The 25,896-nt window shown below is 49.3% G+C and overlaps 1 protein-coding gene across 7 annotated transcripts in view; it reads left to right on the forward strand.

The window, feature by feature from the left end:
- Window positions 1-25,896, forward strand: part of MST1R (macrophage stimulating 1 receptor) — a 199,925-nt gene that overhangs the window by 125,185 nt on the left and 48,844 nt on the right. For 6 of the 7 annotated variants that reach the window (XM_029599650.1, XM_029599653.1, XM_029599654.1 and 3 more), the window contains one exon: window positions 7,547-7,636. In XM_029599650.1, coding sequence (XP_029455510.1) covers window positions 7,547-7,636 — 90 coding nt within the window. The remainder of the gene's footprint in view (window positions 1-7,546; window positions 7,637-25,896) is intronic. The other variant, XM_029599655.1, reaches the window with a different exon arrangement.

The following is a 25,896-nucleotide window of genomic DNA, read 5'->3' on the forward strand; positions in this document are numbered from 1 at the left end:
GAGCGCGGGAGTGGCGGCCATTTTGGCCTCGGACCGTGAAATGGCGCGGGAAACGGCGGGAGCCTCGGGCCTGCCTCCCGCGCTTTTCTCCTCAGCGGGTTGATACAGGGGGGTCCCCTCGGGGGTCCCTTGGTCCCCGGGGGTTTTCAGAGGATGATTCTTCAGCCTCGGGGTCCCTTTCGGAGGATTTTGCGCTGTTGTTGCGCAAAGTCCTAAAGTGTAAGCGCAGTAAGCGCGGCCGGGGGGGACCCGCAAGGCCCCCCCCAGGGAAGACGTCATGCAATCCTAAGGGCGCTGCGGAGGGGTCCCGGGGCCCTTCCCGAAGTACGCGGCTTCCTCGTGGCGTCCCACAGGAAGCCGATTCCGATTCCCCCTGCGGTGGACTCTGATTCCCCGGAGAAGCCCCTGAAAGGGGCCGACGGAGATGGGACGGACGAATCCGCTCAGCCAGGCGCCGGATAGGGATCCCAAGCAGTGGAAAATGATGATCCCAAGGTGGTCCGGCTCTTCCGCAGGGAGGACTTGCCACCCTTAATTCCGGCCATTCTCCAGGAGCGGGGAATAGAAGCTCCTCCGGTGGTAGCCCGTCAGGAGGCAAACATGGATCCGGTCCTGTTAGGTCTCTCGGCTCCGGCAGTGGCTTTCCCGTTTCTTTCTCCTCGACGAATATTCTGTTCCGGGAATGGCACACCCCGGAGTTAGGTTTGAAGGTCAGTAAGGCCATGGACAAGCTTTACCCGCTTCCGGAGGATGCGCTGGACCTTCTCATATTCCCCAAGGTGGACTTAGCGGTCTCCGCGGTAACAAAGAGATCTACCAGTTCCGGTCACGGACGCGGCAGCTCTCAAGGACCTTCAGGACAGGAAGCTGGAAGTGCAGCTCAAGAAGATTTCGAGGTTTCCGCGCTGGGAGTGCAGGCCGCCATCTGCACGAATTTCGCTATGCGGGCCAGTCTGCGCTGGGCCCAGGTTCTTCAAGCCAAGGCGGATTTTTCCGCAGACGAGGCAGCGCAGGCAGATCGTTGGGAAGCTGCAATAGCATATGGCGTGGATGCGCTGCACGATTTGCTGCTCACGTCGGTTAAGTCCATGGTAGCGGCTGTCTCGGCACGCCGACTTTTGTGGTTGCGCAACTGGGCGGCGGATGGTTCTTCCAAGGCTCATTTCGGGGTACTACCATTCAAGGCCCTTTGCTGTTTGGCAAGGACTTGGACGAGTTAACGAGTTCCCTGGGGGGGAAAACAGGGCCTTCTAGCTTCCCGAGGATAGATCCGGGGCGAGGTCCTCGTTTTCGGCCAGTTCTCTTTCTCGGGGTCCCAGGAGGTCGCGTCCTCAAAGGGCGTCCGGGCGTTCGTATAGGTCTTCCTCCTCCCGTACTCCGCAGTGGCAGCAACAGTCCTTTCGAGGTAGGCGCTTCGGTAGACAAGGAGGTGCCTGGCAATCACGGCGCCCAAGTCTTCGCAATGAAAGGGGGTCGGCCCATCTCTCGCCGCAGCCTCGGCACGCCGGTTCCAACGGCGGGGTACGGTTGATGTCTTTCCGAGAGATGGGCCGGTGTATCGGCGGACCAGTGAGGCCTCACGGTCATAGGACGCGGCTACGCGTTGGATTTTGCTCACACCCCAGCGGACAAGTTCCTGGTCTCGCCTTGCAAGGCTCCCGAGAAGAAGGCGGCGGTGCGCGACACCACCCAACGCTTAGAAGGCTTGGGAGCTATTTCTCCAGTCCCGGTCAGCCAACACGGCAAGGGCCGTTACTCCATCTACTTCATCGTCCCAAGGAAGGACGGCGCGTCCAGACCCATTCTGGATCTCAAGGGGTGAACCGATGCCTTCGGATTCCTCACTTCACAATGGAGGCGATTCGTTCAGTCATCTCCTCGGTAAGGCCCGGCGAGTTTCTAGCCTCCCTGGATCTCACGGAGGCATATCTTCACATAGGCATTCATCCATCGGTCCAACGCTTCCTCAGGTTCTGCGTTCTAGGGCGGCATTACCAGTTCCGAGCGCTCCAGTTCAGGCTCGCGATGGCCCCACGTACATTCTCGAAGGTGATGGTCGTGGTGGCGGCGCAGCTGCGCCGAGAAGGTCTCTGCGCCGAGAAGGTCTCCTGGTCCATCCTTACCTGGACGATTGGTTGATTCGGGCAAAGTCCGAGGATCAGTGTCGGATGGCGGTAGCCAGGGCCTTCCACCTTCTGCAGTCCCTAGGATGGGGGGTCAACTACAGCAAGAGTCATCTGACACCCACGCGGACCTTGGAATATCTGGGAGCTCTTTTCGACACGAAGCAGGGCAAGGTGTTCCTGTCACACGAACGGAGGTGCAAACTGCAAGCTCAAGTACGTCGCTTATTGTCTCTCCGCCAACCGCGGGTCTGCGACTACCTTACGGTCCCAGGGTCTATGGCTTCAACGCTGGCACTGGTTCCCTGGGCATTCGCTCATCTGCGTCCATTACAGTCATCCTTACTATCCCGCTGGAAGCCGGTCTCTGAGGAATTCCATCTACCGCTTCCACTCAAGGGACACGCGAGGTCCAGCCTGCTCTGCCTGGGGAGCTCGGTCCAAGGCCTATGGTCCGTGTCGCAAGCCCAGTGGTCTATCAATCGCCTAGAGACCAGAGCGCGCCTAGAGACCAGAGCGCGCCTAGAGACCAGAGCGGTCCGTCTGGCCCTGCAAGCCTTTCTGCCGTTGCTGCGGGGGAAGGCAGTTCGAGTGTTGTCGGACAATGCGACCACAGTGGCATACATCAAACGCCAGGGCGGACCAAGGAGCCCCCAGGTGGTGGAGGTGGCTCAGCGCTTGATGGCCTGGTCAGAGCTACATCTCAGCAACATAGCAGCGTCTCACATTGCGGGAGTCGACAACGTGCAGGCGGATTTTCTCAGCCGTCATCGTCTGGATCCCGGAGAGTGGGAGTTGGGGGACGAAGCTTTCTGCTCATTGCAAAACGTGGGGGGTGACCCACATGGATCTGATGGCCACGTGGCACAACGCGAAGGCCCCGCGATTTTACAATCGATGTCGAGAACGGGGGGCAGAAGGCGTCGATGCGTTGGTGCTTCCCTGGCCGACGGATGTGCTGCTCTACGTGTTTCCCCCGTGGCCGATGATCGGCATGATTCTACGGCGCATAGAATTGCACCCGGCCAAGGTCGTCTTGGTGGCACCGGAGTGGCCGCGCCGGCCGTGGTTTGCAGACCTCGCCCAGCTGGCGGTAACGGCGCCCCTTCGGTTTCACGGAATGGCGGGCCTGCTCCATCAGGGCCCCGTCGGGCATATGTCCGTGTCTGGGTGGTCTTTGAGGACTGGTGCGTGCAGCGTGGGGTGGTCTCCACTTCGGCTTCCGTCTCCGACATTCTGGCGTTCCTCCAGGCTGGTCTGGCCAAAGGCCTGGCGTGCAGTTCCCTTCGGGTTCAAGTGGCAGCGCTCGGTTGTTTGCGGGGTACGGTCCGTGGTACGTCCCTTGCGTTCCACCCGGACATTGCTCGCTTCCTCCGGGGTGCCAAACGCCTTCGTCCTCCCTTGCGTCTTCCTTGTCCGGCTTGGAACCTCAACTGGGTTCTTGTCCGGCTTGGAACCTCAACTGGGTTCTCTCCTCCCTATGCACGGCGCCTATTGAGCTTTTGAAACGCGCGACTCTTACGGATCTCACTCTTAAGACGGCGTTCTTGGTAGCGATCGCCTCAGCGCGGCGTGTTTCCGAGTTGCAGGCCCGGTCCTGTAGTGAACCCCTTTTGCGTGTTTCCGATTCCGGAGTTTCTTTGCGCACAGTTCCTTCCTTCCTACCGAAAGTGGTGTCGTCTTGTCGTATGAATCAATCAGTGGAACTGCCCGCTTTGGCGGCCGGGGAGTTCTCTGTTCCGGAAGCGAGAGAATTGCGGACGCTTGACGTGCGGAGGTCCCTCCTCCGATATCTGGGGGTCAATAATCCGTTTCGGGTCACAGATCATCTGTTTGTCCTGTTCTCTGGTCCTAAGAAAGGGGCCGCAGCGTCTCGCACAACGATCGCCCGGTGGCTTAAGGAGGCCATTGCTTCAGCGGTGGCTTAAGGCGGCCATTGCTTCGGCGTACTGGGTGCGGGGAAAACCGCTTCCCGTGGGCCGGAGGGCTCACTCGACTCGTGCGCAGGCGGCATCGTGAGCGGAGGCTTCTCCGGTATCGCTCAAGAGATTTGCAGGGCGGCTACCTGGAAGTCGTTGCATACCTTTATCAGGCAGTACGGGGGATGTCCGGGCTACCGACCCCGGAGGATTTGGAGAGAGGGTACTCCGAGCGGGACTCTCTGCTTTCCACCCTCGGTAATTTAGCTCTGGTACATCCCAGGTGTCCTGGACTGATCCTGGTACGTACAGGGAAAGGAAAATTAGTTTCTTACCTGATAATTTTCGTTCCTGTAGTACCAAGGATCAGTCCAGGATCCCGCCCGCAGTGCTACGCTGAAGTAATGGAGAGTCCGCTCTTTGTTCTGAATTCTTCTGTTCCGCTTGTTAACTCTCTTGGTTGGAGAGTCTGTTTCCAGGAGGGGTGTTTTCCCCGTTCTATTAGCGGTTTCTAGCTAGCTTAGTTCTCTGGTTGTGTTCTACTTTGACATTACGTATGACTGAGGGGCTGTGACTGGCACAGGGGCATATATGCTCCGCCCACAAGTTTTAGTCTGTCTCCATCTACTGGTGCGGAGTCACAACCCAGGTGTCCTGGACTGATCCTTGGTACTACAGGAACGAAAATTATCAGGTAAGAAACTAATTTTCCTATAGGCTTGTGATAAGTCAAAACATTTTTTTACCTCAAAAGATGTGGTTTCAACAAGCTTTGGTAGCTGTTATTTGGAGAAGGCTATGAGGGGAACACAATTACAAGTCAACTTGAATTTGGATAACTGTTAGTGCAAATAGTGGCATGGAGTTAGAGGGAGTGTCATGGGAAGATTTTTCCCCAGTGTCAAAAATGAATGTTGCTTCATCTGAACTTAACCTATGTCCAATGTGGTTGGTAAAAATAGCCAAGGAAACGTTTTGTATGATACTAACTGCTACTATAAATGCTTCTTTTAGTGAATGGTATCTTTCTTTGGTCAAAAAAAAAAAAAAGTTGTTTGAGCTCTGTAAAAATAAATAAATAAAAACTAACATGGACTCTAGTAATTTTGCTAACTTTTGGCCAATCACTAACTGGCTATTTTTGGGTAAAGTGATTGAGCAAGCAGTGTTGATGCAGCTTTGGGGTTTTTTTTTTAGATGAACATAAGGTTTTAGAAAATGACATGGAAAAGAGACCTTGCTGTTGTCATTGAGTTGCGTATGGATAAGGGTATTGAATACTTGATGGTTTTCCTGGATGTTTCTGCAGCATTCAATACTGTGCTACATAAGGAATTATTAAAATGCCTGAGAAATGAAGGTATGGGCCCCAAAATAGTTCATTGGTTTGAGTCATTCTTGTTAGATAGTCTGGCAGGTTAGATTGGGAACTTGTCTGTCCAAATGGAAACATTTATTAGTTGGCATGCTCAAGGGCGGCCCTTTTTAATACTTATTTGCAGTATTTGTTTGGAGTATAGTACTATCTTTACACAGATGACGTCCAGCTGTTTATTCCTGTGTCTGAAAACAGTTGGGTACATTTTAAAAAAAGAGCGCGCGCGCGTACTTTTGTTCACCAGGCGCGAACAAAGGTATGCCGGATTTTATAAGATATGCGCGTAGCCGTGCATATCTTATAAAACCCGGGATCAGCGCGCAAGGGGGTGCACATTTGTGCAACTTGCGTGCGCCGAGCCCTGCGCGCACTACCCACCCCCCTACCTCTATCGCACAAGTTACGCCTGCTCGAGGCAGGTGTAACTTTGCGCGTGCCGGGCCAGCTGCCGCGTGCCATGTTCCGGTCCAGGGGCTGGTCCGGAGGCCGCAGCCACGCCCCCGGGCCGAAACCATGCCCACTGCACCGCCCCCGGATGACGCGCCGGCCGCGACACGCCCCCCCCCCCAAAGAAAGCTCCGGGACTTACGCGCATTCCGGGGCTTTGCGCGCGCCGGAAGCCTATGCAAAATAGGCTCGGCGCGCGCAGGGGCGTTTTTTAAAAGGATTACGCGCATACCTTATGCGCGTAACCCTTTTAAAATCCGGCCCAGTATGTTTATATTAAATGCTTGTTTGGTTCCTTTAAACAGTTGGATGTCAAACAGCTTAGTGCTAAATATGAAAAAAAACTGAATAGCTACCCATTGCACGTCTTAGAAATGTGGTGCTTCCTGCGCAGATGAAGTTAAACAATGACGGGTGAGCTGTTTTGGATAACGTTTGTAATGTTGGTGTATTGATTTTATATAAAGCTTTGCTTTCTGAAAGTCATTTCAGGGCTGTTCTGCAGGTGATGTTGTATATGATGTGGATTATTTTAACTCCCTGCTTAGGCCTGACTGCTTTAATGCTTTGTGTGTTGCAGCTTATTCAGAATGCTACAGCATGGTTAATCTCAGGTTGTGGCTACTGGGTCCAGATTTCCCCAATATTGAAAAGCTTGCATTGGTTACCCATTAAAATGGGGTGTAAATTTTAAGATCGTAATGTTGCTTTTCAAAGCTATGAAGGTAAATGGTCCTGAGTCTTTTAAATCTGCAGTTACATTTTATATTCCAAGTAGATCTTTGCATTCAGAAGGGCAACAGAAATCCGGTGGTTCTATCCTTCAAGAAAGTATGTCTTGTAGAGTCCCACTGCAGGATATTTAAGGTGGTGGGGCCAGTATTATGGAATGCCCTCCATTTTTATGTAAGAATGGAGAAGAATTTTGACTTTCCAAAAAATGGTGAAGGCATTCTGTTTTTTTGTAGGCTTTAGTGCAGTTTGAATTGGAGGGTTGGTTAGTAGCAGTTTAGGCTGGTGATATAAGATATTCTGATTTTGTTTTTATTGACTTGAGTTGTTTATATTTTGTTGATTGTATATGTGTGGGTGTTTTTGATATGTGTTTTTGTTGTTGTAATCCACCAAGGGTATGTTTTTAGCACTGGCAGAATATAAAGGTTTTAAAATAAATTAAATATATATTTTCATTCTCTAACTCTACTCCATCCCCGTGCCAACCTTTTGTACACCTTTCTCCAAAGACACATTCCTCGCTTCCTAATGCTTAACCCCTTGACAGTGTGTGTTTTGGTTTTGTGGGTGAGGGATGGAGATCAGCAGGTTATAGCCCCCAGGCAACAGTGAGTTTTCTAGATGGGAGAGGAAACAGGTTGCAACTCCCATTGGGTGATAGTGAGGTCTCTGGATAGGTGGAAGGGAAAGTTATAGTCCTTCTGTGTGATAGTGCAGAAACTTGATGGGGATGAGAGAAGAATACATCTCCTCTGGGTGACAATGAGGTCCTTGGGTGCAGAAATAAGATCTGGTTACAGCTTACTATGTGATCTCTAATTAGGAGTGTGGGCTGTTTCTGGTTCAGCTGGGTAATTCCAATGCATTTGGTTAGGGGTAGCGAGTAGTTAGCTTCTTGCTTATCTTGGTTTTATCCTCTGCTTTTTTTATTCATTTTGTTGCAGCAGTGGAGCAGCTAGAATTACTGTCAAGTGGCAACAGGAATGCAGTGAACTACCCCACCAACTCTTCAAACAGTGACTACCGTGAATCTTGTAAGTAATGTACTGCCCAGAACAGTAAATAATGTGAATCCTGTATGTAATACACAGCTCAGCACAGTGACTCCAGGGAATGCTCTAACTGGATAGTTAGTGGGTGAAGGACAGAAGGTTCAGTGACAGGTGAAGTCTATTCATCAGTTTTCTGTTGTTGAATATAACATAACAGGTTTCAAGCAATATTTTATAAAAATAAAATAACTGAATTGTTTATCTTTATTACTAATTCAACTGGTTCTATGAATAGGGCCAATCAAATAGACACTGAGTTTTATAGATCCTAGGATCAAAGAGTGCTGCAGACACGAGACCTTTAGCTTCTCTCAGTTTCTTTCTGTCTTTTATATAGAGCTCTTGTGAGACTGTATACAAAGAGAATATCTCTCCTGAGCTCTTCCAGGGTTCTGTATCCTGATGGTGCACTAATAGCTCTTCTATAGAGGGTCACAATGAAGCAGAGCATGTATGAGAGAGAGGTTTCATAGGGAAGTATCTCTTCAAGCTTTCCTCTTCAGTAGGCAAATTTGCTTTGTCCTTGCCAATTTGGAGGAAAGGGAACAGAACAATAGGACCACTTGGTCTCCTGCTGATTGTTTTTTTTTTCCAGCTTGGGTCATGTGATCTGGACTCTCTTCGCATCCATTAACTGTTAGAGATGTGCATTCGTTTATGACTAATTAGGCAATTTCAACAAAATTGCCTAATTTGTCGTGGTTCGGGGGCCCTGCCCCCGAAACAGATTTTCCCCGAACTACAATAAAAATTTGTTCACCCCAAGCATTAAAATTTAGTATAATACAACCCCCCCCCCCCCCACCACCATCCCGATCCCTCCACAAGACTTACTAACATCCCTGGTGGTCCAGCGGGGTCCCGCGAGCGATTCGTCCCTCAGTGTCGTTTGGCCTGCCTCGCTCAAAATGGCGCCGATAGCCTCTGACCTACTAAGTCACAGGGGCTACCGGTGCCATTGGTCAGCCCCTGTTACATGGCCATTGGCGCCATCTTGTGCTCCTACCATGTGACAGGGGCTGACCAATGGCACCCGTAGCCCCTGTGACATAGTGAGGGCAAAGGCTATCAGCGCCATTTTGATTACTGGCAGCCGACGGTGAGATTGCTCCTGGACCCCCAGGGACTTTTGGCCAGCTTGGGGGGGGGGGCCTCCTGACACCCCCCCCCCAAAGACTTGCCAAAAGTCCCTGGGGGTCCCAAAGCAATCTCCTGCCCTCGGGCCATCTGCTGCCAGTAATCAAAATGGCGCCATTCCCTGTACGTACCCGGATCAGTCCAGACTATGGGTTAAGCCCCCATTCCAGCAGTTGGAGACAGAGCAGAGTTCTGAGGCTGCCCATATAAGGACGGAACCCACCCAGGAACCCTCAGTATTTGTCTGTCTCCAGCAGTTGGAACAGCTCACCCTTTGGTTCCCTGTTTAGCTTGCCCTCTGTAGTCTTTCTTCTTCTTTCTGGGGCAAGCTCACGCAAGTACATTTTTAGTTTACTTCTTTATTTATTTTTTTTAATAATTTTCTTTTTGTCAGTTTTCTCTGACTAACTGTGTCAGGTTAGACAGTTTTGTCTCCCTCGCTCTTGGTGTTCCTAGGGGGGCTTTGCTCCTTGATTTCTGTCAGCCTAGGTTCCCTTCCCGGTGACCTAGTGTGGGTGATACTGGTGGTGCCAGTCCCTCTCCCCACGTTTACTGCTGCCATGCCCCGAGATGCCCATACCTCGGTTGAGCCTTCAGGGATGACTCTCTTGCCCCTGCTTCTGTGAATTATTTATTTACAAAAAATAAAAGAGAACTCACTTTCACAGAATATATATTTTATATACTTTATTTAATCAAATAAAAGGCAGCACCCCAAAGTTGTTGTCTACTGGGGGCTTATCACTCAATTTTTGAATCAAATTTTGGGTTTGCAGGTTACACTGGGACCGGAAAATGCCCTCTTTGAACCTACCTGTTGATATGTCCCGGGCTCAGTGGAAAGTAGCCCACTTAGTCATTATGGCAGCTAGGAGTGAATTAGCTTTGAGGTGGAGATCGGTCAATACTCCCTCGGAGTTGGAAGTGAAAAACAAGCTTCGAAAGCTTTGGGGTATGCATACGGGGATTCTCACCGCTCGTCAAGGAAATCCCCAACATCTGATAGTGTGGAAACCCTTGGAGAGGTGGCTAAACATGTGAGGAGGTGGGGCGGCTGGGTTACTTTTATACTATCTGGGACCTAGTGATTCCATTGCATGACAGGCCGTCTTATTGGTGATTCTTGGGGGAAGAGGCTCCTTGGATGCCTCTCAATTTTAATGGAGGTATGGGTCCTATCATAGGCTTCAGATCGGCTCTCCTTCTGTGTCCTGATTGTAATCCCATAAGTTATTCAGGGGCGCTGTGTCACTCATGCTCATAACCACGACAATGTAGAGTTTTATATTGCGGGGGAAGGGGAGGGGGGGGTTAGGGTGGGTTTGCTGCGGGAAGTGGGCCTCAAGGGGGTTCTGCTGGGGGGTTTTGATGAGAACGGAAGCAGTTTTGTACACTTTGACACGAGTTTTTTGATGATTAATGTAGTTACACCTTGTTTATGTTGATTTATGTCACTAAACTTGTTGCTATGTTCTTGAAATACCAATAAAGTATAAATAAAAAAAAAAAGGCAGCAGTTTATTTTTGTGAGGAGGGAGCGGGGTTCAATCTCCCACCCAGCTCCTCAGGGGCTCCCTGCTCAGCTGTTTTTTAATTACCTTAGCAGCTGCTTCCCTGCTCTATGCCACGGCCATCTTGCTATTTAGCCTGTGGAGAGTTGGCCTCCCGACTCTCCCGCGAAGGGGTATGTTCAAGGTGCATTTCAGGGGGTGAGGTCTCCTCTATTGAACTGCCACCTTTTAGACCTCTGGGAAGGACTCCCCGACAAATTTCAAAGCTGTTCCTGTCCCGGGAACGCGCGTCAGCGGTGGCCATTTTGGGTGTTTCAGATGAAACACTTCCTGCTTCTCCGGGGGCTGGGGATCCAATATTTCCCCCCGATTTGAGCCCGTTCGCTCTCGGGGGGGGGGGTGGCTCTAACCTCCCCCCCTCACCTCACCCCCCCCCCCTCCCCCCCGTAAGTAATTCGGTCCGGGCCCGGTTTTCCTCAGAATTTGTTCTATTAATGCATGATTCTTACCTGGCCAGTTTACAGAGGGAGGTGGCCCCCTTCCAAACCCTCCTAATTTTCCGGTGCCTTCCCCTGACGTTGTTCTGGACCCTCAGGGCTCTATTAGGGTTCGCGTAGTCCCGGGAACTCCCCCTCCCCCGGTGGACCCCCCTCCCAGGGAATGGGAGTCCCCAGAGATGGGTGTTCGCGTTGGAAGAGCTATGGATAAATTATACCCGCTCCCTGAGGACTGCCTGGACATGTTAAAAATTCCTAAGGTGGATTCTTCTGTCACCACTGTGACAAAGTGCACTACCATTCCGGTAGTGGGCGCTACAGCATTACGGGATGTACAGGACCGTAAACTTGAATTTTATTTGAAACGCATTTTTGAAGTCTTAGCTCTTGGTGTCCGGGCGACAATTTGCAGCAGTCTCATGCAGCGGGCAAGCCTTAGGTGGATGCAGCAGTTACTCAGCACCCAGGACCTCCTGTCTGCAGAGGCTGAGCAAGCTGAACGTTTGGAGGGTGCTATAGCTTATGGTGCGGATGCACTATTTGATTTGCTTCGGGTCCAAGCTAAAGCTATGGTTTCAGCGGTATCTGCCAGACGTCTTCTCTGGTTACGCAATTGGTCCACTGATGCTTCTTCTAAGGCTCAGTTGGGCACTCTTCCTTTTAAGGGCAAGTTGCTTTTTGGTGAGGACCTGGAACAGCTTATTAAGCCCTTGGGGGAAAACAAGGTCCATAAGCTGCCAGAGGACCGTCCCAAACGGTCGAAGTCTTTTTTTTTTCCCGACTCGTACTCGCTTCAGGGGGAATCGCCGTTATGTTAACAGGGCCCGTGGATCCTTCCCCAGGGGAGGGGTATCCAGGTCACAGTCTTGGTCCCATTCCTTTCGTGGCCGTCGGTTTCCGAGATGGCCATCAGCAGTCCACCACCTCTAAGTCGGCTCCCCAATGAAATTCGACCGGTCCATTCCTCCGCATGAAACTTAGGTGGGCGTCTTTCTCTGTTTCTCGAGGAGTGGGCCAAAATCACTTCTGACCTCTGGGTCCTCAATGTGATAAAACATGGCTACGCGTTAGAATTTGCCAGACACCTACCGGATCTCTACATCGTTTCCCCTTGCGGCTGTTCCAAGCGGCCTGTTGAAACTTCAAGAATTGGGGGTAATCCTTCCGGTTCCGGTACACGAAAGGGACGCCGGCCAATATTCAATTTACTTCGTTGTTCCCAAAAAGGACGATTCCTTCCGTCCCATTCTGGATCTCAAAGGGGTCAATTAGGCCCTCAAGGTTCCCCGTTTCAAAATGGAAACCCTGCGAGCGGTAATTGCAGCGGTTCGTCCCGGGGAATTTCTCGCTTTCCTAGATCTGAAGGAGGCTTATTTTCACATCCCCCCCCATTCGTCAGGAACATCAGAAGTTCCTTCGTTTTCAGATCCTAGGTCAGCACTTCCAGTTTCGGGCTCTCCCGTTCGGTCTCGCCACTGCTCCCCGCACTTTTACCAAGATCATGGTAGTTGTTGCAGCAGCTCTTCGCCGAGAAGGGATTTTAGTCCATCCTTACCTGGACGATTGGTTGATAAGGGCCAAGTCCGTCTCTCTCTGCGCGCTCGCGGTAGACAGTTTTAGCCCTTCTCACATCTCTCAGTTGGATAATCAATTACTCCAAAAGCACTCTTCAGCCCTCGCAAGAGCTGGAATTTTTGGACGCATTTTTCAACACTCGGATTGGGAAAGTTTTTCTTTCAGACTCGCAATCTGATAGATCAGTTGAACATTTTTGTTTCTCTCCCTCTTCCCATGGCGTGGGATTACCTCCAGGTTCTAGGGACCATGGCTTCCACGATCGATCTCGTCCCCTGGGCATTTGCTCATATGCGTCCTTTACAGAAAGCGTTGTTGTCCCGTTGGAAGCCGATATCCTAGCAGTATCAGGAGATCCTCCCTCTCTCCGACTCTACCATCACCAGCATACAATGGTGGTTTTCCCCGGCTCACCTGCTCAGGGGAATGCCTCTTTTGACTCTCTCTTGGGTCATAGTAACGACAGATGCCAGCCTCTCTGGTTGGGGAGCTGTCTGCCAATCTCAAAAGACTCAAGGTCCCTGTCCCAGTCTCGCTGGCACATCAATCGCCTAGAAGCCCAAGCGTTTTGCCTGGCCCTCAAGTTTTTTCTTCCTCTGATTCGTCACAGAGCTGTCCGGGTGCTATCAGACAATTCCACCACAGTAGCTTACATAAATCGACAGGGGGGAACTCGAAGTCGTCTAATGGCGTTAGAAGCCAGCAAACTTTTTCTCTGGGTGGAAAGGCACTTGGATCGCCTGGCAGCTTCCCACATAGCGGGAAAGGAGAATGTTCAAGCCAACTTCCTCAGTCGTCAACATCTCGATCCCGGCAAGTGGGAGTTATCAGACGTAGCGATGGATCTAATCGTATGCAGGTGGGGTCCTCCTCACCTAGACCTCATGGCGACGCTAGCCAACGCCAAGTCTCCTCGGTTCTTCACCCGGTGGAGGGAGCATTGTTCAGAAGGGGTGGACGTGTTAGTTCTCCCCTGGCCCTCCGACGTTCTTCTCTACGTGTTCCCACCGTGGCCGTTAGTGGGGAAGGTTTTCAGAGAATAGAACTCCATCGTGGTCCGGTCATTCTCGTGGCTCCCAAGTGGCCCCGACGGCCGTGGTTCACGGACCTGGTGAATCTCTCGGTGGACGGACCTCTTTGTCTCGGTCATCTGCCCCATCTTCTGCGGCAGGGTCCCGTATTTTCCGACCAGGCGGATCGCTTCTGTCTAGCGGCATGGCTTTTGAACGGAGACGTTTAAGACACAGAGGATATAAAGATGAAGTTATTGCCACCCTTCTCAGGGCCCACAATCAACATCCCTTACTTATGTGAGGGTCTGGAAGGTTTCTGAAAATGTCTGTGAAGAGTTGGGTGTTTCGGCTCGCTCGCCTTCTGTTGCGGTTTTACTTTTTTTTTTTCAGCGGGGTCTCTCCAAGGGTCTTTCGGTTAGCTCTCTACGTGTTCAGGTCTCTGCCCTTGGTTCTCTCCTGGGCACCATTGAAGGTCGGCCGGTCGCCTCTCATCCGGATGTCATTCGTTTTCTCAGAGGCGCTAAGCATTTAAAGCCGCCTGTCCGGTCTATTTGTCCTTTGTGGAATTTGAATTTGGTGCTTCAAGCTCTTTGTATGGCTCCGTTTGAGCCTCTTCATCGTGCCACTCTCAAGACTGTTTTCCTGGTTGCTATCTGTTCAGCCAGGAGAGTGTCTGAGCTTCAAGCTCTATCTTGTAGAGACCCTTTCTTGCGTTTTTCGGACTCGAGCGTTTCCCTAAAGACCGTACCTTCTTTCTTACCTCAGGTTGTTTCGTCTTTTCATATTAACCAGTCCGTTGAACTCCCCACTTTTTCACCAGAGGATCTCGCGGCGTCTGGTAATAGTGATCTCTGTCGTCTCGACGTCGAACGAGTCTTATTGCATTATCTTGAGGTCACTAATGATTTATGGGTTTCCGATCATCTGTTTGTCTTGTGGCGTGGACCCAACAGGGGGAAGCAAGCTTCTAAGGCTACGATCGCTCACTGTTTGAAGGAGGCGATTTCTTCAGCCTACATTTGCAAGGGCCGACCAGTTCCTGAAGGCCTAAAAGCTCATTCTTTAGGTTCTCAAGCGACTTCTTGGGTGGAATCTCAATCGGTGTCGCTGCAAGAAATATGTAGGGCGGCTACATGGAAATCTCTGCATACTTTTGCTCGTCACTACCGACTCGATGTTCAGGCTCCAGCCTTTGGTTCCTTTGGTCGGCAGGTGCTTCGAGCGGGACTGTCTGGGTCCCACCCTCTATAGGGAAGCTTTGGGACATCCCATGATCTGGACTGATCCAGGTACATATAGGGAAAGGAAAATTAATTCTTACCTGATAATTTTCGTTCCTGTAGTACCACGGATCAGTCCAGACACCCGCCCGTTCTTATTCTGTCCGCTCAAATTCGTTCCTGTTATTCTTGTTTTTTGGTTTTTTCCTTCTTACAGGTTTTTTTCTCTATTTTTGTCTCCTGCATCATTTTTCTGAGATTTACTGTTAAGGCACTGGAAGCATCTTTGCGATGATCAGGGGTAGTTATACAGGAGCGTTTAGTCACACAGTTCATTCAATTGTTATGTTATTTTGTTGTTTTAAATTAAATTTACTATTTATCCTGGTTCTTGCTTGATCTTATACCTTTTCTGCTTTGACAATGGTTATAATGAGGGTTCCTGGGTGGGTTCCGTCCTTATATGGGCTAGCCTCAGAACTCTGGTCTGTCTCCAACTGCTGGAATGGGGGCTTAACCCATGGTCTGGACTGATCCGTGGTACTACAGGAACGAAAATTATCAGGTAAGAACTAATTTTCCTATAGCCTTTGCCCATACTATGTCACAGGGGCTACCGGTGCCATTGGTAAGCCCCTATCACATGGTAGGAGCACAAGATGGCGCCATTTTGATTACTGGCAGCCGATGGCCGAGGGCAGGAGATCGCTCCGGGACCCCCGCTGGACTGTTTTTTATTTCTCTGTGCTATACCACCCATCAGTAGTGGTGGTGATGATGTTACAAAGGAAAACTGCGTATTCTGTAGGGGTGTGCATTCGTGTCTAACGTATTGGTAATCCGCAACGTATAGGGCCATATTCGTTGTATTCGTGGGGAAGCGAAACGTATCGCGATTCCCCACAAATACAACGAAACTTCGCCGAATTATTCGGCAATCTAAAGGAGCGAATTTAAACAAACCCCCCACCCTCCTGACCCCCCCCCGCCCCAAGACTTACCAAAACTCCCTGGTGGTCCAGCGGGGGTTCCGGGAGCCATCTCCTGCACTCATGCCCTCAGCTGCCGGTATTCAAAATGGCGCAGATAGCCTTTGACCTTGCTATGTCACAGGGGCTACCGGTGCCATTGGTCGGCCCCTGTCACATGGTAGGAACAATGGATGGCCGGCGCCAACTTGTGCTCCTACCTTGTGACAGGGACTGACCAATGGCATCGGTAGCCCCTGTGACATAGTGAGGGCAAAGGCTATCTGCGCCATTTTGATTACTGGCAGCCGACGGCCCGAGGGGAGGTCGCTCCCGGACCCCCGCTGGACCACCAGGGCCTTCTGGCAAGTCTTGGGGGACCTTGGTAGCCCCTGTGACATAGTGAGGGCAAAAGCTATCGGCGCAATTTTGAATACTGGCAGCCGACGGCCCGAGTGCAGGCGGTGGCTCCCGGACCCCTGCTGGACCACCAGGGACTTTTGGCAAGTCTTGTGGGGGTCAGGAGGGTGGGGATTGTAGTTAGTTCAATTTTAGCCGGGGAAACGAATAAGAATGAACGCAGTAACGTATCGGGGGGGGGGGGCCCCTTGCCGAATGCAACGTATCTGCCCCCCGACAAATACTAATTCCGAATGCAATGTATGGCGTCCCTCTGCACATCCCTAGTATTCTGCTTCCATCTGTTGGTAGGGAATATAACCCTCTTGTCTAACCTGGACTGGCAAAGCAGGATGAAATGGAAATATACTATTAGTCTGCATGTTCTAACTAGGACCCCCCCATTCCCATTCCCCTTATAAGCCAAAAAAAATTTTTTTGAAAAGGAAGAGGATACTGAGGAAGTAGGAGCAGTTCTGTCACTCAGGATTTTATGAAGTTAAGGTGAACTGCATTTGTATGGCTTTGGGGCTAAGTGACTGTTCAGGGGAGGTGTTTTTCGGCCAGCTCCAGTCTAAGGGGCTGATGCAATATCGGTGCGTAGAAAGTGGGCGCTCAACGCTTAGCATCCCCTTTCTTAATACACATCCAACCACCTCTCCGGGAGCCCAATATCATATTTAAAAGACCTGCTGCACTAAAAAGGACGTGCTAGGGAAAACTGTGTACCCCCTCCCCCCAAGGTCTGCCCCGATAGGCCAAGCAGTCCAGGTCAGATCCGGGGTGTTCAGTACCTGAATGGAAAACTTCAAATCTTTTCCCTCCTGTTGGCTGAGAACCCTTGCCGGAGAAGGACAGCCTTCTGAAAGGTGATTGGTCCTTTCACTGACATGTGACAGTGAACGGACCAACCGGCAATAAGTGAAGGAGTGAATAAATTAATATTAAGAACAGAACATAGTAGTTCAATTCTTGTCCACCAGAGCTGCCACCCTTCCATCAGGCTGCCCTATTTCTCCAATAAGAGCTCTTATTACTCCAGGTGTTCATATCATCCCTACCATCATTATCGGCTGCCTCTATTGTCATCTGAGGCAACCGCAACAGCAGCTCCCACCACTGTCCCACCAGCGGGACAATCGTCAGCAAAATGTGCCTCAACAGAGCCAAATGAAGCTTAGGACAATTTTTTTATGCCATCCATCCCCAAGAGTCTCTACCCATTGGGGGGCAGGGTCCAGACCTTTGTATCAGAGTGGCACCTAATAACCAGCAATCAATGGGCCCTGAAAATCATCCAAGATGGCTATCGCTTGCATTTCTCTCACCTTACAACATACCACTCCTCCATTGGACCCCTCTGTTTCCTCAGCTCTGTTCATAGGTCTAGGCGCATTTACAACAGGCATTAGAGGAGGTCCTGTTGGCTCAACATGACCAGGGATTTTATTCTCATTATTTCTTGATCCCCAAGAAATCAGGGGGATGACTCCCAATTTTGGATCTACGGGATCTAAAAAAATTAATTGAAGATGAACTTGCTGAGCACAATTCTTCCCTTTCTTCAATAGTGAGACTAGATGTGCTCCCTGGACCTGAAGGATGCTTATGCACACATCCCTATCCATCCTTTCTATTGGTGCTGCCTTCATTTCCAATTGGGTTCTGCACACTACCCCAGTACAAGGTTCTTCTGTTTGGACTCTCAAAAAAGCACACCCCCACCCCTGCCTTCAAGAAGTGCTATGCAGTGTTGGCACCCACCTTTGCCAGGCGATAAAGGCTTTCCTGTACCTGAACGATCAGCTCATTACCTCCATGTCGAAAGATGGAGTAACACAGGTCCTGGCATCCACAATAGAACTCCTTCAGGCACTGGGATTTCTCATCAACTTAAAAAAAAAAAATCCAATCTGGCTCCAACTCAGTGCTTCCAATTCATCAGAGCATTGATAGATTTATTCCATAAAAGGGCATATCTGTCAAATGACCATGTGCTAGTCCTGACCTGCCTCACCCGACATCTAACTACACTGTCCCCTTCAGTCCACTAGTGCTACTAGGCCACATTGCAGCTGCGATCCATGTTCCAGTGAGCACCTATATACCCGATGTCTACATTGAACTTGTATACCTAATGGAACCAGCTCACCCAACTGCTGTTGATGATGGTCCAAGTCATGCCAGAAATGAGACAGGAGCTTTCCTGTTACTTACAACTTCTGAATCTTCAGGACAGTGCTTCACTCTAGACTTGCCCTTATCAGGTGACCTTGTTGACTGATGCATCTGTGATTGGCTGGGGTGCTCACACTAGCTGCTACCAAACTCAGGGTGTCTAGTCTCTGCAGGAGTACTCCTCCCAATCAACCTTCTTGAGCTGAGAGCCATCAAGAATGCCCTGCACGCATTCACACACTTCAGGGAAAAATTATTATAAACTGACAACCAGGTCGCTATGAACAAACAGGGAGGAACCATGTTCTTGACACTATGTCACGAGACATTAACATCAGGCAGTGGATGCTGGACCATCGCACTACTCTTCAGGCCACTTATCTTTTGGGAGTAGCCAACACGTTGGCGGACTATCCCAGCAGAATCTTTAATCCTCGCAAAAGTTCACTCAATGCATTGCCAACAGGCTATTCTGCTTATGGGGTCACTCATCGATAGACCTTTTCACATCGGAGCAAAACAGAAAACTGGATCAATGCTGCTCCATTCTTCCCAGCCCTCTCTGGATTATTCCCAATGCCTTTCTCCTAGACTGGAGAACAGACCTCATGTACACTTTCCCTCCGTTACCACTTATTGCGAGGGCAGTGCAGAAACTTCTACGGGATCAAACCCACATGATTTTCATTGCTCCAGCATGGCCATGACAAGTTTGGTTCACATAACTCATATAGCTATCATCATGCCCTCTGATCCACTTTGGGTCAGACCCTTTCCCCTAGAAGGTGACCACCTTCTTCGCCCAGCTCTGCAGTCTCTCAACCTCACAGAATGGATATTTAATGTGCTGCCTTAGCTGCCTAAACAGGTGGAGGATATTGTCCTCTCAGCTAGAGAAACCATTCATTAGGCGTAATTTTTCCTTTAAGTGGTAACATACTTGACATGATGTGCTATGCCTAAGCTGGATCTGTTCTCCTGAAAACTGTCACTGCTATTCTGCTTGCACCACTTGTCTGGGCCTGACCTAGCCACCTCTTCCCGCAGTCCGGTTTGTAACACGGAGAGACTTTGTGTGCCGACTGCGTGAAAAATTTTATCTGGATTATAATAATCAAATTTGCTGGTTTAATCGGAGACATCTGAAAAATATCACATGACCTCTGCAGCACAAATGCTGTATACACCGGATTGGGTGTAATAATTATATGCATATGAACAACTTTGTATCTAGAAAAGTGGTTATATCATAAAGAAAACCTGTCGGAACGTCTGCAGCCCCTGAGGCAGCTCATTCAATGAGCAAAGCTCGCCCAGAGTTGGGCTGTTTCACCAGTTATTAATAAACGAGTCCCTGTTTCATCTGATCTATGCTTCCTGGTTGCTACTCTGCCACTTTGGATCGGCTTCCGTTTTGTTTCCTGGTAAAGAATGGACCAGTTTCAATGCATCCTCTAGTATCCATGTTTATGAAAGGTTTGTTGCAAGTTAAACTGTCAGTCCACAGGCCTCCTGTGTCTTGGGATATGAATATTGTAACTATCTAACTAAGCTGCTGTTTCAGTCTCTGGATATGGCAGCGCTGAAATATCTCGCGTGGAAAATGCTTTTATTTGGTAGCTGTCACATTGGCCTACTGAGTTAGTGAACTTCAGGCATTATTGGTTCATTTTCCTCTGTACCTGCTGTTTTTCCACGATGGTAGCACTTCGCACTCCTTCTAAATTCCTGCTGAAAGTGGTCTCTGCTTTCCATATTAAGCAGTCCATAGTTTTGCCTGCCTACCTTTCTGCAATCGCACGTTCATGATGATGAGAAAGCTCTTCATACCTTGGATTGCAAGAGAATACTTGCATACTGTATAAACACAGTCTCCTAGACAACCATCTCAACTCTGTCTCTTATGACCCAAATAGTCCTAGAATTGCTGTTTCAAAATGAACTTGGTCCAACTGGCCTGCAGGTTGCATCCAACACTGCTGCAGGACTTGATCCCCCAAACCTGGTCAGGGCTCAACAAATTCGAGCAGTGATGTTTTCCAATTCTTACTTGCAAGAAGTACCTCTGGAAGATAAAGATATAGATAGATAGAGAGAGATCTATATCTATCTTCCAGAGGTGGTACTTGCAAGTAAGAAATTACATTTTATGCCGGTATAGATGTAACTAGAGCGAAGGTGAATCTAGAAACACTCGTAGTTGGAATGGCTCGAAAAAAACATAATCCAAATTGGAAAATCTGATGGAACATTTACAGGGATACCGCAACAGGAATTGGCCTCCCTTAGCGAGTACATCAGACTGCATAAAAAGAAATTTCTTATGCCGAAGCTGAGAATTCCTTGAAAGGTCATGAAAAATCCAAACCTTTTAACCATAAAACAAAAGGGATCGATTTTGAAAGAAAAAATGTAATACATTATTATGATCTGTAGGAAAGGCAAATGTAACAAGCAAAGTTCCCCGAAGAGAAATTAGTCAAATCTTGTAAGTTATCAGATGGCAAATTATCTTCTTGAGCTTCTTGAGGCACAGCTTGAGGCAGAAGAATAGCCTTAGTTGTTATAGGCATAGCTGATTCAGGAATTTTTTGAATTGAGGAAACATAATTATGAAAAAGCTCCGGAGAAATTTTCTTAATTATAGAAAAATTAAGAATCCTTAAATTGAGGAAACGTAATGCGTTTTCCATAGTCGCAATTTTTTTTGAGGTTACCAAATCTGATTGAACTAACTGATGTTGAATCTTCTCAAGAGATGAAACACGAGTATATAAAGATGAAAGTTTAGTGTCTTGAGAGGAAACCAAGTTAGCATTAAACGATTATTAACATCCATTACAACTGTTGATAAAGATGTTATAGAGGATTCCAGAGTCACCAATGCGTTCCACAAGACATCCATTGTAACTACAGAAAGTTTTAAAAGTCCGAGTTTACCAACCTGAGTGCTCTTCGGCTCACTGTAGCTCTGAAGTACCTTCTCGCCATTACCGCCAGGAGGGGCCAATGATGAGGCCAAGAGAGGAGCAGCAGCCGTTCCATCTGCCTCACAAGCAGGGAGCTCCTTCTCAGTAGTTGCTGATGTTGCACACAAAGGGGGATGCTGAAAAATCTCCCCTTTCTCCATAAATGTATGAAAGAAAGTCGGCGCTCCTCGACCCCCAGTTATGGGGAACAGAGATCCTGGTGCAGCTGATAATCCATGGCAAGGAGGAATTGGTATTGCCGGCGTTCCCGGGCTGAGAGAAATCTCCTCGGCCTGCAGAGGTAGGTTGCGCCCCTCCACAACCTCTGAAGTTGGTGTTGCGCCAAAGAACTCCTCAATCCGAGGTTGAACAAAGGCAGGAGAGGGAGAACTAGTAATGTTCTCCCTTAACCTGGCTTTGTGCTTCACGTGAGGCATCTATGCAAAGGTAATCTAATACAGAGAGGAAAAACAAAGAGAGAAGTTCTATGTGCGCATCTCAGCAGACAGATGCATGCACATAAAGGTGTTCTGTGCATAAAATTAAAATCTGATTTTATGCACATAAATCAGTGGGGGTTTTTTCTTTGCACACATTTTTTTAAACTCCTGATGCCTTAGTGTACCATTAATTTACTGAATTAAGAGTTTAAAAAAAAAAGTTTTAACTTATGCATTAAGAAACTTCACAGTTTTAATGCTCAGCGTATTATATTGGCCCCTCTGCTTGTGTTTTAACTCTCAAACCAAGCTGGACTCTGTAGCTTGACTTCTAAAACTTTCATTGTGCCCAGTTCTGTGTTGAGAAGGCTGGGTCTAATGACCACGGCTTTGTAAGTTTCCCTTATGGTATGCCTCTACATCAAGCAAGCTCAATGAACATTGTTTCAATGGTCCCTGACCACTTACAGAGACTCCAGGATTGTATCCAGCTCATGAACAAGTTGCAGCTTCACTGAACTAATGATTCACATTCTAGTCTGGCCAAGAACATCAAATTGTGCTAGCTACAGATACTTCCACCTGGGGCTGGGGAGCTTATTTAAAGGAACGCCACATTTAACGCTTATTTAAAGTCATCTCTAAAAGGTGGTGAAACTGATCACTCCGTCTCCAAAAAGTGCTAGTGCAGATAAAAACAATCTGGGATACTGTCTGAACAAAATGGGAAAAATGGGCTTCAACCTGTTAGAAAGGTTAAAGTTTTGAAATAGGGTAATATATCACAAAATATTCTAAATTATTACCTGCTTTGCAGAGAATGTTCTAGTAGACCAGCTGTATCTGGATATGAAGGATTCTCCAAGAGTGATCCTTGTGTGGAATCTACCTAAGACTTATTACTCAAGGGGAAAAAAACCCCCTAGGTCTTTACAAGAACCTGGAGAAACCACCAGGCTGTTTATTCTAGCCTGGTGGTTTCCTTCTGCTCATTGGGCTTACAGATTAATCATTACTGGCCTAATTGGGGAAGGGCATCATGAATCTTTATTGCAATTACCTGGGACTTTTTCTCCTATTTTAGATCTCTATCCCAACTCGTTTCCCTTGATGGGAACCACATACCAGTGTTCTCTCAGAATCCTGCAATCATGGGGTCTAGGTTAAACCACTAGGTGTCACCATTGTATGAGGACTAGGACACACACACTCCCCCAGGGGCTGTAAATGCTGCCTCTGTAGCATCCCTAACTTTGGCTGGCCAATGGGACAGAGTTGTGAATTTTGCGTGGCAGCATGCTGGGTTGAACCACTGGCCTGGCCCTAGGTGTATTTATTTGACACTCCTACATGGAAGGGACCATTTTCTGCTCCAGGAAAAAACTGTAAGACAGTTTAGCAACAGAAGTCTTCTCCCTTCCTTGGAGGAGAAAGTCTCCTGCATATGTGGATTCTGTGATGCATCTGGTGTCCAAAATCTTAGTAAACCAAAGAGAGAGAAATTCACTGGTCCTCAGTTTCATCTCAGCCAAGTTTCTTGTCTCTTGGAGATGGCTATCACAGAATTTATCATCAGGCAAAGGACCTGATCACTCAGACTCAGGGCACTCCTCCCTCCCAACATCCAGTCTCTGTCTCTCATACCTTAAGCATTGCGGGTACTGATTACATTTGCTGTAGCTGCAGAGGTGTTTCAGTTCCCTCTAGCTTCTGATTTGCCTTCTGGTATGAGAGGACAACTCTAGTTCCATGTACGTACCCGGATCAGTCCAGACAGTGGGTTGAGCCTCCTGTCCAGTAGATGGAGCCAGAGAAAAACTGAAATTGCATACCATATAAGGACAGTGCTTACCTTACACCCCTCAGTATTTCTCTGGTTCCAGCAGATGCAGACGGATGAACCTGCGGTTCCCTCTTCTTAGTGATATCTCTTTATTTCTTCTTGCGAAGTCTTCTGTTTTCTCTTTGCTGGGTCAAGCAAGTATTTCTAAAATATACAGGAACAGTGAATTTTATTTTCTCTGGAGACAGTTCTGTCTCCAGGTTCTTGTAGAGACCTAGGGAGTTTTTTTCCCCTTCAGTAATTCAGCCTAGGTCTCTTTCCCGGTAGCCTAATTCCCTGCCTAGGGGTGATACTGGTGGTCCAGTCACTCCCCCTCTTTTACACTAGTGACCCTGAGATGTGATTATTCCTCGGGTCCTTTGCAGAGATGTTTTAATTCCTCTGCTGTGGCACAAACCCTTCATCCTGTTTAGCTGTTTCTCAAAAAAAAAAAAAAAAAAGAAAAGGAGAGACACAGCAGAATTTTTTTACTTTCAGTGTAAAAGTTGGAATAAGGCAGTTACTCATGGCTTCGGGCCATCTGGCAGGGAAAGCAGTGACTTGAGCCGTTCAGTCGGTTTCCCTGCTTCGCAGCAATCAGGCTCACCTGTTTCACACTCAGCTGACTTCCCGATGCCGAGGTCAGCATTTTGTCTTGCCTGTGGGGAGCCTGCCTTGCGGCTCTCCCACAACGGGCTCTGCTTGCTCGGAGGGGAGGGACCCTCCGTGGCTCCTTTGAAGTCGACGACCCAAACTCGGGTCGGCAAGCATGTGTCCGGGCCGTCCTCCAAACAGAAAAACCGCGGGAGCGGCGGCCATTTTGTGCCCGGACCTCGCAGCAGACTCTGATCCTCAGGGGGGAGGGGAGCCGGATTTTTGTCGTTTACCACCTGACAAGCCCTATGGGATCTCCTGATGCTGATTCTGGCCCTCCGCCCCCCCCCCCCCCCTCCAGGGGTCCAGCAGAGCACATACTCCTTTTTCACCAGAATTTGTGCTCCTTTTACATAAGTCTCTTTTAGCAAGCTTGGAGGTGCAGGAGGATCCCACTCTGGGCCCTCCACTGGCAAAATATCCCTCATTTGGTTGTTAGCCAGGGCTCTGGTGTCCCAGACTCGCAGGGTACTACTAGGGTCAGGACTGTACCTGGTGGGTTGGACCCACCTGACCCTCTTCCTCCTCCCACTCCGCTGCCCGATCCAGATGCCGACCCGGATCTTTCTCTATAATCCCCCCCAATGGAGAGAGATGACCCACGGGTTTTGATGTTGTTTAAGCGGGAGGAGCTGGACCCGCTTATTCCTTTGTTCTGGATGAACTTGGAATTGATGTGCCCGCAGAAGAGCCCACCTCTGCCTCCTCCTCCTGTACCATTGACCCGGTTCTGGCGGGTCTGAGGGCTCCGTCCCGTACTTTTCCCTTCCATCCTATGCTTATGCAGCTTCTGCTCAGGGAATGGGAGGCTCCCAAGTCTGGTCTCCGCGTGGGCAGGGCAATGGATAAGTGTTATCCCCTCCCAGATACAGCTCTTGAGATGCTCAAAGTCCCCAAGGTTGATGCTTCGCTGTCGGCTGTCATCAAACGCACCACCATCCCGGTTGTAGGGGCCACAGCCTTAAAGGATCTTCAAGATCGCAAGTTGGAAGCACATCTCAAAAGGATCTTTGAGGTGCTGGCTTTAGGTGTCCGGGCGACAATTTGTAGCAGTCCCATGCAGCCGGGCAAGCCTCAGGTGGGTTCAACAACTACTCAGCACCCAGGACCTCCTGTCTGCAGAGGCCGAACAAGCGGAACGGCTCGAAGGTGCGATTGCATATGGGGCTGATGCCCTTTATGTTCTCCTCCGAGTGCAGGCCAGGGCTATGGTCTCAGCAGTCTCTGCCAGACAGCTCCTCTGGCTGCGTAACTGGGCAGCAGACTCCTCTTCCAAGTCTGTTAGGCACTCTCCCCTTCAAGGGTAAGTTGCTTTTTGGGGAGGACCTGGAACAGCTTATTAAGTCCTAAGGTGATAAGGTTCATAAGCTGCCTGAGGACCACCCTAAACATTCAAAATCATTTTTTCCTTCGCACTGTAGATTCCAGGGTCAGAGCAGGTACAACAGAATGAGGGGGTCCTCTCAGCATCCTGTCTCTTCCAGATCACAGGCATGGTCTCATTCCTTTCGAGGATATTGACCATTCCGGGATAGCAATCCCCCATGGATCCGCCTCGAGTCCTCGCAATGAGATGAAGCAGGCCCATTCCTTCGCTCCCGCCTTATGTGGACGTCGGTCCCTTTTTCTTGGGGAATGGGCCAAAATCACCATGGTTCAGTGGGTCCTCGACGTGATCGACAAAGGTTACGCGTTAGAATTTGCTTGGGACAAATTTCCTGACAGCCACCTGATCTCTCCATGCGGCAGTCGAAAATGGCCAGCGATGTGCCAGACTCTCGACAAGCTCCTGGAACTCGGAGCCATAGTCCCTGTTCCTCCAGAGGAACAGGGATCAGGCCACTATTCCATCTACTTCA

The sequence above is a fragment of the Rhinatrema bivittatum genome, chromosome 4, assembly GCF_901001135.1.
Source record: "Rhinatrema bivittatum chromosome 4, aRhiBiv1.1, whole genome shotgun sequence".
NCBI lineage: Eukaryota > Metazoa > Chordata > Amphibia > Gymnophiona > Rhinatrematidae > Rhinatrema > Rhinatrema bivittatum.